Source organism: Hermetia illucens, chromosome 6 (genome assembly GCF_905115235.1).
Source record: "Hermetia illucens chromosome 6, iHerIll2.2.curated.20191125, whole genome shotgun sequence".
NCBI classification, from domain to species: Eukaryota; Metazoa; Arthropoda; class Insecta; order Diptera; family Stratiomyidae; genus Hermetia; species Hermetia illucens.
The window spans coordinates 71,640,390-71,651,881 of NC_051854.1; the positions used below are offsets into that span (position 1 = coordinate 71,640,390).

General features: G+C 43.0%; 1 protein-coding gene across 1 annotated transcript; it reads right to left on the reverse strand.

The window, feature by feature from the left end:
• Nucleotides 1–4,973: 4,973 nt before the first annotated feature.
• Nucleotides 4,974–6,959, reverse strand: LOC119659384 (arrestin domain-containing protein 2-like). Its single transcript, XM_038067443.1, has 4 exons — nucleotides 6,721–6,959; nucleotides 6,031–6,386; nucleotides 5,395–5,914; nucleotides 4,974–5,196 (listed from the first exon to the last, which is right to left on the reverse strand). Exons 1-4 carry the CDS (start codon nucleotides 6,833–6,835, stop codon nucleotides 5,018–5,020), a joined length of 1,170 nt encoding a protein of 389 aa, XP_037923371.1. The 5' UTR covers nucleotides 6,836–6,959; the 3' UTR covers nucleotides 4,974–5,017.
• Between the last annotated feature and the right edge of the window lie 4,533 nt (nucleotides 6,960–11,492).

Sequence of the window (11,492 nt, forward strand, 5' to 3'; positions counted from 1 at the left end):
CAAGGCCAGATAAAAGCAGCAGGATCACTCTCAAGACCATTCGACATCAACAACGGTCTACGACAAGGGGATGCGCTATCATGCGTCCTCTTTAACCTGGCCCTCGAGAAAGTGATCCGTGATGCTGAGGTGAATGCAAGAGGTACGATCCTCTTCAAGTCCACCCAACTACTGGCCTATGCTGACGATATCGACATCATGGGAAGAACCACCCGAGACGTGCAAACTGCCTTCATCCAGATCGAGCAGGCGGCGCGAGATCTTGGGCTGCACATCAATGAAGGCAAGACAAAATATATGGTGGCAACGTCAGTACCGAAGACGAATCAACCAACAACATCAAACCGCACTGGTTAAACACAAACACGAAGAAGAATAAGGATAGGAGAATACAACAAGAGACCGTTGACAATTTCTCCTATCTAGGGTCGAAAATCACAACCGATAACAACTACGATGATGAAATCCGCGCACGGTTGTTGTCAGCCAACAGAGCCTATTTCAGCTTACAAAGACTGTTCCACTCGAAACGTCTCACCATAGGGTCAAAGCTCTTACTGTACAAGACTATGATCTTGCCAGTCCTCATGTATTCCTCGGAAACTGGGGTTCTTAGCAAGAAAAATTGCAAACTCTTGGCCACGTTCGAGAGAAGAATCCTCCGAAGAATTTTTGGCCCCCTACATGAGGATGGACGATTCCGTAGCCTGCACAATGACGAAATCTATGAGCGATACCATGACCGTCCGGTTGTGGATAAAATCCGGCTCAATAGGTTACGGTGGGCGGGTCACTTAATCCGTATGGATGAAGATGATCCCACCCGGAAAGTCTATAAGGGCAATATCTATGGTAGGAAAAGAAGACGAGGCAGACCCTGCCTAAGATGGAGCGATGGCGTGGGCCAGGACGCCAGACAGCTTTTAGGGATATCGAATTGGTGGACCTCGGCGCAAAACCGGGATGTCTGGAGTTCCTTATTAAGGCAGGCCTAGACCGGATACCGGTTGTTGCGCCGTTGATGATGATGATCTAACCTGAATTCGTGCAGATACTTCCTCTAACCATCATACCTTGACAGGAATTGGGTCACGTGGTAGTTAATCTCGCCGTGTCGTCGCTGAATCCATCCTTCAGTACGGGGAATCAATGTGTGGGTCTAGCGACCCCTCTACGAGTCAACCCGTCGTTGTTGCTACTTTTCCATCGACTCTCCCTGCCGCCTTTCTGTATTATGTATTCTTTTCAGGTGGATCAGAAAGCGTGCCTCACTTGCCAGAATGTCCACCGGGATAATTTCTGCAATAACATATACTGCCTCGCCTGAGATTGTTCTGAAGGCACTGCACACCCTTAGCGCCGCTAAGCGCTAAGTCATGTGTACTCTCTCTGATTGCTCTCACATGCTAGTGCTCCTCCAAAATTGGTGCTGCGTATAATAGTATAGAACAAGCCACTCTGGCCACAAGTAATTTGCAACTGTATCTTGGGCCTCCAATGTTAGGCATCATGCGCGCTAATGACGCAAATTTTGTAGCGAGCAGGTGCCCAGAAAAAAAAGAAAGAGAATTTTATTCACGTTTCGCAATTACTACCCCTTGTGAAATTAAAATCGGAAAGAGTTTCTGCTTACCTTAAAGGAGGACAACTGCAATGGGGCGAGTGTTATGTTTACACGTTTTATATATTTCAATTATGCTGATGCGACATACCTGTATACAATTGCGTTTTTGTATTTGTCTTGACTTTGAACAGCTGTCCAATTTCAGGTTTGCAAGTGAATTTTGTTTGTTTTCCGGATTCCAAATATGACGAGGTCTAATTTACTCAAGTTGGAATTTATTTGGCTAAGTATTTTAGTTACATTGTCATTTGATTACGTTTACATAACTCGTTAGCATACACTTCAACGTCTTCAGGTTGTTTCACGAAGACGACCACGGCTAGATCTCTGCGAAACCAACCGACCCCCTTTGGCACGGGAAAGGCAACGACACCATTGTAGATCAAGTTCCACAGGAAGGACTCAACACTGAGCCTTGTGGTACTCCTGCTGTGACCGTACCAAAGTACCCTTTCCGGGAGGTAACTTTCGATTAGCTTAGTCAAATAACTAGGAACATCCGTTTTACCAATGAGCTTTTCATCCACTCCCAGCTGGCTGAATTGAACGAATTTTCGACTTCCAACGTCACCATAGCACAATATTTATTAGACGACATGGCATCTCGAGTCAGTTTCAAAACCAGGTCTACCATGTCAATCGTTGGGTGTGCTTATCAAAATCCAAATTGGCGCTCTGATAGGCCATCCTTATAATCTATGATAGAAGCAGTCTATTCTAGACGGCTCTTTAGAACATTTGGCCTACCGTGTCGGCAAGGCAAATTAGACGGTATGATGATGGATATCCCGGTTGCTTATTGGGTTTCCGGGACAAAACAAGTTTTTGCCTCTTCCAACGAGCGGGAAAAATACCCTTCAAATACCCCAACAAACCAGTGGGGTCTGGTCTTAACAGCGAACTTAAGGGCTCTATTAGGAACAGCATCCAAACCAGAGCTTAGTTATCACCGATTTTCCAGCAAATCTTTGCAAGTTTCTTCTTGTTACCACAGTTACAGTGTAAACGTCCAATACTTATCTATGTTTTTCCGATCCCCTTTATCCGGAGCGAAGAGCACCATGAAGACATTGAGCCCCTTCATCTTCATAATCACCCTGAACGCTGTTTTCCAGGGATTTTGGTCTGCCACTGCGCAAAGTTGATTGAAGCATTCTCGCTTGCTGGTCCGTATTGCCTGCTTGAGCCTGCCTCGAAAGTTCGCATATACTTGCCGTTTCTCGTCGAAGTCCGGTCTTCCTCTAGATCGTTGGCAGATCCTTCTAGCTCGAAAACATGCAGCCGCAACTCCACGATCTCTTCATTCCACCAATAGTTTGACCCCCTTTTCGCGGCATAGCAGCGTCGCTAAAGCGTTTTATCATTTGCTTTACCTTTTCTAAAGTTGCAAAACCCGAATTGTGGCCTTCTAATAGCATCTCCATGAATGCATCCTCTTTAAACTTTTCCACGGACCAGCTCCGTAAGAAAACACATCGCCACATGGCCCGAATTCGATCTGGGGGAAAATTGCTTAGTGGCCACTATGAGTATACCATTCACTCGCTAACAAACCAGACCATCCTACTCGGTAATGTGGTGAAAAGTGAATACATTTCCGTGTTTTCTTCAAGCATAGCTCCGCGAAAGCCTCAAGCAAGATTCGGTCGCTGGGGTGTTCGTAGATTTATTGCTCCAATCCACAGCCCACGCGTTGTAATCACTCGCTATGATCTTGGGGTTTCGACTTTTTGCATCCGAGAACAGCATACCTAGCATTTCCTCCTTCTACTATCCCCGCGTTTGGTGGAGCACAGTAACTATATTTATATAGATGCCAGCTATTTTTGCCCTGACAAATCCACCTTCTGGAAACTCCATCACTTCTCGAATGGCTTGATTTCCACACTCCTATATTGCCGCCTTGCTAGTTACATCTGTAGCCCAGACAACACTCTTATTGTTGCCATAATTCCCTTGTAGTAGATGATCTGTGAGGGTAGATCTTGCGCCGCCTCGCAGTGGCTGAGGTTGATTTGCATCGACCTCACTTCTCTCCTGTGTCCGAGGCGCTCCAAAACACTGGGTATCTGCTGCTGCCTGCAACGTGTCGATAGTCGACGCCCTTTTTCGCCTTGCAAAACCTACATTCAGGGTCAGCCATGCACTTCCTGAACATATGACCTTTTCCCCATTTTTTCTTCACTTTTTTACCTGTCACCGCCGGAAAGTGGCCAAATTCCAGGCGTCTAAAACAGCGCTCCCTGAGTCGGCAAATCGCCCAACCTATTTTTACTTTACCAGCCGCCACTAGTTTGAATGCTGCTTCAGCTGGTAAGCTAATAGTTGTGATTTGCGTGCCTCCGTATGCCTTCTTCAGCCCTCTGGATGCGGAACCTTGCAAAAGGGTGGCCCGAACTGTTTTTCTAGGTCTTCGTGAAAATCCTCCTTGGTTGTTAATGTCTTTCCATTGTATCATAATCTCTGGTTTTCTGACCCGAAATTGTCCCCTTTCCCCTAAGGACTTCTTAACTTAGCCGAGGCAATTTTCAGCAGTTTTGTTTGAAGACGTCTTTAGCTCCAGCATCGAATCTCCTTTTTGGGAGTGTTTGATTTGGCTAACGCGACATCACTTGTGTTGCCTGAGTGGCTTGCTTTCTTGGAAGAATTTTTTCGTAATTGGCACTGTTCGTGTACTATGAATGGCTCTGACAATGTTTTTGATGGCCTGGTGCACAATGTATTTGTTACGAATTTGGATAACCTTTTAACTAGAGACTATTATGTAGCTTCCTTCTAGATTTCATTTAAAGTAATTCTAGCTTAGTTAGCTTTTATGCTATAGAGGGGAAAGTCAGGAAAAACCCCTCTTAAATTGATGGCTGTCGCCTTTCGACGATTCCCGACCTATGTCGGGAGCAGCTTCTGGGTTGCCTTCGAATCTCGACTGAACTTCTCTCTCGCTATCCCCAATGGGGTGCATACTTTTGGAGTCAGGATCTGGCTATTGGGGGGACAGTGACCGGTCGTCTACTTGGCGTTTTCACATAGGTCATCATGCAAATTGTTCCTGTGCTTCAGCTTCCGAACATTTAACCTCCCTTTTTTTCAATTAACTTTTGCACTTTCGACTTTATTGAGAGAGGACTGTTCAAATACGTTGCATTCACTCGGAAGTCTGACAGGAATCTACTAAACCTCATCACCGCGGTAAGGTAATTATAGAGACAAACCTAGCTAGAGGGTGCCAAATTCCTTGGCATAAATTCCAGCCCGAGTAGTTTAAGGATGATAATTGCACTGCCTTCTATATGGATTAAATATGTACGATATATTTTTTCTTTGGATATATTGCAATGATAATAAAAAAAATGCAAAAAAGTAAAATAGTTCGATGCTTCTATTATACTTTGATTAATTTGGTTGAGATGTTACCACGTCAATCCTGTCATTTGGTTGTACGCCATTGCTACTTTGAAAGCTATAAACCGGATACCTTGGCAGGAAATTAACGTTTTGTATGTATTTATCTTCTTCCCTGTTTGTGACGTAATTTGGTCCTAACTTGATAGCTTCTTCGTAGGCTGGCGGATCTAGAAATTAAAACAACAATCGATTAATAAAAATTATACATTATTAAATAAATTTGACATGATCGCAAGAGAACAAAATTGCTAATTAGTCTTTGCATTAGTTCCTCCCACTATTGTTTGATTTGCCAATTTAATTTCTGCAAAATTTGGCGAAGTGCACATCTTTGCGTTGTAGTTTAGATATATTAGATATCTTACCTCCTGATGCAACCGCTGCTTGAGAAAATGACGTCCCACTTTCTTCCCTTTGATTGTAACCGGTGAAGTAGGGAATAGTGCCAATAGTTACTGGCAACTTCACAGTTAGATTAGTATGTAGTCCACGTGTTTTAAACTGAATTTCAACGCAGTAGGATACCTCGATAATATTGCATGAATTTAGGCTTGACGGTGGAATCGCAGGAATACATAAATTGCAGTTATGATCCGTTTCCCCACGTTTTTCTAAAGGACCAAATAAATTGATTGTCACTAGCCTCGCTTCTGATGTACTGTGCTGATATGGTGTGTAACTACGATAGTCAACGGTTTGAACAAGGCAAGCGTTTGTTTCGTAAGAAGTAACTCTCGAGAGATTTTTTATGAATATCGAGACTGGTATACTTTGTCCTGGAACAAATCCACCACATGGAATGCTTCCTTTTATGGATACCTCACCACCATTGCCGCAACAGCATATTCTGGAGAACTCCTTTCTGTCTTGCCGCTCGACAGGAAGCTGAAAATAAAAGATAAATCGTAACTTGTTTAGAATAATCCTGGCTCAAAAATGTTTCTATTCATAGTTATATATATGACAGCTTTCTAGGATGAACCTGTGGTTCCTCTTCATACCAGGTTTATTGCCAATAAGTTCAAATCCAACGGCCTGATAATTGTGAAGGGATGCTTGAAAACGTTATCGAACTTCCAAGGCCGATCAATAGTGCAGACGACTTCGTACCGTATCATTCCGTATTGGCCGTTGAAAGAGGATGGCAGGTCAGGCGGTAAGGTAATTTGATAATTGTACTCATATTTGCCTGGGGCCAGGTCGAAACTATTTCCATCAGAACTGCGTAGTACGTCAACGCGAGAGTCAAAGTAGTTGTCATGAGCATGATATCCTTCAGATCTATCATGTAATGAATTTCTGTTTGCATTCTCGGTCCAATGAACGTCTGCGTACCCTCGCACGGTTATGTATATGCCTGAAATAAGAGTTAATTTAACAGAGTCACACAGTTTTTCAACGCATTGGTCTAATCTTCTCTTTTTATCTACTTAAAGAACTTCTTTCCACTTATATGTACTATTCTATCTTTTACGGTATCTGTAATGGTTCAAATTTCGTGAGGATAAATTTGGTAGACCTACCGTCTCCTTTGAATCTCCTATAAATCTATCAGTCGTCCAAGATGAATTTACTTCTGACTTACCTCAGAATATAGTAACAACAATCTGAATTGCGAATACGGAACATTCGTAAAGCACAAATTATGTATGTATGTCACTCAAAGAAATACTATAATGATTCATACGAACCTCTTATTGCTTTTATTCGCTCAGTTGTAAGGCTGACTTTTCCAGACAATACTTGGCCCCCATAATAAACCCCTGCCGGACTTTCGTTAAAAGTTATAAAGCACAAGGTAGGCATGTCCTTTTTTATGCAAATACACTAGAAGCGCAATATTCGAACCTGTTTCTCCGTAGATTATCAAATTTACTAAAGCACTACACTATGCACTGCAATCTATCGCTTATGCCCAAATATCAGCACACATAAGTACTTGCTTGAATTTTATCAATATTTTAGAAGAGTTGATTAGATTAGAATTGGGGAAGCCGCTTTCATGGTTATATTATTACGAGTATGTTTGCACGTATAGGCATCATATAATTTTTGAATAAAAACTAAAGTGCATGCGGGAACTTTCTGTTGATATATATATATGCTCATCCGTGACCGAGTTTTGAAGAGCATGATATGAGTTACCAAGCTTTCTGGGTGCCAAGTTTCCACTATGCTTCGATCTTGCAGAAAATTAGCCTCTACTGCGTACCAGCATCGTAACAACGGCCAATTTTGCCCCTTTTATACCTCTGTATACTATTCAATTCCATCCATGGTATCAAACATATACGCCAATGCAGTGGGTGTCTGCGAGTATAGTGAAGAAAACTGTTAGATCCTGGTTACTTAGGCCGCTCTAGTTTACTGTAGTCGACGCCCTGATCTAATGGAATATCCCAGATTCGTTTATGTATTGCAGGCTGTGATACTACCCTCCGAAACTGAAGTAAATCAGCACCAAAGTCTGACATCTGATACACCCATAGGAGTGGCACGCACATATAAACTTTGCAGAATGTTCTGTTCTGTTCTGACAGGCTGTGTTTAGCAGGTATTAAGTAGTGCCCCCTGTTTTTATAGAAAGCGTCCCATTAGGAAATGCTGCAACTCATTTGATAATTGAAGTGTCATTATTGAGATCGAACCTATTTTCGGTAAGGCATTGGAGGTTTCATTTAGCCCTGGGCCACAATAATCAGCTGCCCAGATTAGTACCACTGCGTTGGAACTAGATATATAGTTTAAGCGAGTTTTACTTTCCCGAATGATTTTTAATGTGACCAAGGAATTACTCAATGCCCTCAAAATGGTTTGGCTTCAGATTGTGACGCGCAAGTCCATAAATCGCCTGTCAATTACCCCACTTGTCTCTCTCAGGATTCTATATCCTGAAATACGGTTGTCTACTGTTTCTAGTAGACCGCCGACTTCCCGTTTCTATTTGACAGATAGATGCATACTTTGGAGCCTTTTTCAGTTTTTGGCGTATCGGTGGTGAAAATATCATTATATCTCGCCATGTATTCTTCTAGCCCCCCTGAATATATGATTTCTAATTACCCCTTTTGGGGTACAGCACACCTCCGCGCCATCGTTCGTTGAAATGCCCTGCAACTACCCGCAGCAATCCCGACACACCGTCGCTCTTCCTCCACTTTTCGGCGCCAAGTTCCCTTGGGACGACCCCCACGTCGGTGATCTTGGCAGAAGAGTTTCCACTGCATGGCCTACCCAGCAGTGCAATCATCGCCCCTCCTTAATGTGCAATGTGTTAATGTAATCCGGGTGACTGGTTTGTGCATCGTATAAATTCTCCGTTTGAAATATTATCACGCCAGCATGCTTCGATGATACGCCGTACACTGGTGTTGACGAAGGCTTGGAACTACTCCCGTATAATATCGTATATAGTAATATCGAAAGAATACTAGCAAAGAAAAGTCTCAATTTGATATTGGGGATGAAATAACTGCTATTACAAATTTGGACGAGGCACCGAGTGCAGATTTAGTGCTACTAAGAGTCGGCAAAAAACACACTTTCTAGTTATACAAACTGATCAACGTTTCCAATACTTTGTTCATTAACGCAGGTACGGAGAGTGCAGTGACTCGTCAGACTAAAAACCTTGGTTTTGTTGGTGCTTGCCATCAATTCAACTCTACTGGTTTTTCTTTCAAATCCAGCGCCATTTGGGCAAGATCCATAACTTGGTGGGAGAGCAAATAGATGTCATCAGCGTAATAGAGATGTTTGAAGAAAGATGTCGTAGTCCTCCACAACCTTCGAACAGGGCAGCATGAAAAACGATACCGATAGCTAGGAGAAATAATACCGACGGTGGACTCCGTTTTGGACCTGAAATTTCTCTAAAATTTCAATGGGATGCAGCTCGTCACATTTTGCTCCACCATATAGTGCTCCGATAATAGATACCACTCTCTACGGAATGCCCTTGCGTAGAGTATGCTAGAAACGCTCCCTGTTCATACTATTGAAAGCCTCCTCGAAATCGACGAAGAACAAATGAAGCGAAGATCTAAACTGAATAGGTGTTCCTTCCAACTCTTCAATTGCTCGTCATCGTGAATGCGGAGTCGACTGATAAGGTCATTCACGGGAACATCAAAAGATTTGCGATCATATCCAAGCTTTTTCGTGTTGCGGTATACATTTCTGAAATCATTACGCGGCAGCTTCCGCTTTTCTGACTAGCGCAATAACAAATTTCCTTTTGTCGCGGCAGACACTACGTTGAACATTCCGTGATTTCGCATCGAATCGGAGTTCGAGCGCATCATACCCGACATCACTTGCAGCAGTGAATTGAGCCTTCGATGGCTTCGGGTCAACCAAATCTTATTACGCCCCTTGTGGACGTGGTCAACGCCAGCGTAGCACCCGGGAAAAGAGCATTTTTGATAGCGACCATATACTCCCCACTATGGAGCTGGATCATACAATTAATGAATGTTGAGTTTGTCAGGTCGCAATTCTCCAACCCTGCGATAAGTGGTGGACGCCACACTCTAGCGAACGTGCGATCTTTTTTGATGGCTGATTTCAGTGCTATTCTTGTTATGTACATGCAGAAGACGACTCCTTATCCGACGGGTAATCGCAAAGCGGTCTGATTGCCTGTACGATATCTGTCAGTTGAAAGCCAACTGACCTTATGGCAAGCTCTGTGCTCGAGGAATGTGCCACCAATGATGATGTGGTGTGAACTGCAGAAATCCACAAACCTCTCACCATTATCATTAGGATTGTAGATCGTACTTTCTCATCACACGTCCGAGCAAAGCCCCCTTTGGCATTCAGATCACACAATTTGTTAGTAGAAAGCATCCTTCTCCACCATTTCGGGCCTCTCCTTTGGTGTATAGGACTGTGCAATTGCGATGGTCTTTAACCTGGACCGAAGTCTTCCACTCAAAGTCCTATCAGAACCCGCGCCCAGCTCAAGAGAGTGCATCTTGCGGTAGCCGCCAGAAGCAATCCGACATGGAATTCGCGTCTTCTAACGCTTTGCACTTTCTGTATTAGAAATTGCAAATTATTTCTTTTAATATATAATAAATAAATATTCAATATATGTATATTACCTAGTAAATTACTCATCGGGTCAACTATGAAGTTAGTTACTAGTCAATAAATAGCTGCCGAAAAACAGAACGTTTCCATTTCTATTCGTACTTTGCATTTGTTATTTTTTTCTCATTGCGACCCAAGACCCACCAAGGCAGTACCCAAGTTGATCAAGTACCGCTAGAGTGGCTCTTTGTTGCCCTTAGATGTTTTTTTGATTATGCCATCAATCACCAGGGACGGAAAAAACTAGGCGCTGTACGGTTTGGACATACCAGCTCAACGAATTTATCATCCGCGCGTGCTATTGTGTTACCAATTTGGAACGGAATCCCGCAAGGCACAGAAATCGACACTATAACGAGCATAACTATATCATGCTCCGTTGTTAGCCAGTACGGAATAGTTCCTACTAGATAATCAAAAAGACAAAATACAGGAGGAGCAAATCAAGTGTTTAGGGCGCCCGTACCGTAGAGACGAAATAGCTAACTGCCCGTGGCCTTTCCGGTTCATGTATTGGTCTGTCATTGTGCCGATGGTTTGGGGGGCATTGCATCACATATACAGCACTAACACCAGAATTATTAGGCGGATTTTTTTCGCATATTCACCGTAGAAATTGGAACATGCGCAATGATTTCTTCCCACCATACGATTTCGAACACTGACTTGAGAGATGAACCTCCTGTGTTTAGCCTTCATGTAGGCAACAAATTTTTCGAGAAATTTCACTTCTCAGGTATCCGGTGGACGGAACAAGGAGCGGTTGAAGAACATCCTTTGTAAGGAAGTGTAGGAAGTGGGATGTTGACCCAATTTATATTTGGACGTTCATGGATTTCCACAACTTTCACCGCCTCGTCATTGGTGACGTATTGTTCCAGCATAGAGCCTGGGATAAGTTCGGTTGGGTTTCAACTAACTGACGCCGTAATCAGATCATTCATTCATTACCACTACATAACGTGTAAGCTGACTTAAACTTCTTTGCGATTGTCCAGTTCTAGTCAGAGACAGGGTACGGACACCAGCTAAACCATTCTTTGAGGATCTAAGGAATATCTTTAGTTGGACGGTGGGAGAGCTGCTTTCATTTGTGAATGCTATGAGTTGGTTGCTCTTACCACAGTAGCCATGGTCTTAGGATTGTACAAATAAACAAGTCGGGAAACCGAAAGCTGGGCGCTTCAGGTATGAAAGGTTTTGTTTGCTTTTTCTGTGAGTATATTTAAGTGTAGAACTATCCAATTTGTACGTAGTCCGTTATGTATATGCATTTGGCGTGTCTGACTACTCACTTTAGTGTGATATTGATATTCAGTTGTAGTAAATTTACATGGTTAAGTCAACTTTGAGCTACTGTAACTTT

Excerpts from the sequence above, each read along its gene's own strand:
- LOC119659384 (XM_038067443.1), bottom strand. The coding sequence starts at position 6,835 with ATGCCTACCTTGTGCTTTATAACTTTTAACGAAAGTCCGGCAGGGGTT. Across the intron at positions 6,387-6,720 it reads GCGAATAAAAGCAATAAGAG|GCATATACATAACCGTGCGA; the intron begins GTTCGTATGAAT and ends CTCTTATTTCAG. Across the intron at positions 5,915-6,030 it reads ACTTATTGGCAATAAACCTG|CTTCCTGTCGAGCGGCAAGA; the intron begins GTATGAAGAGGA and ends TTTTATTTTCAG.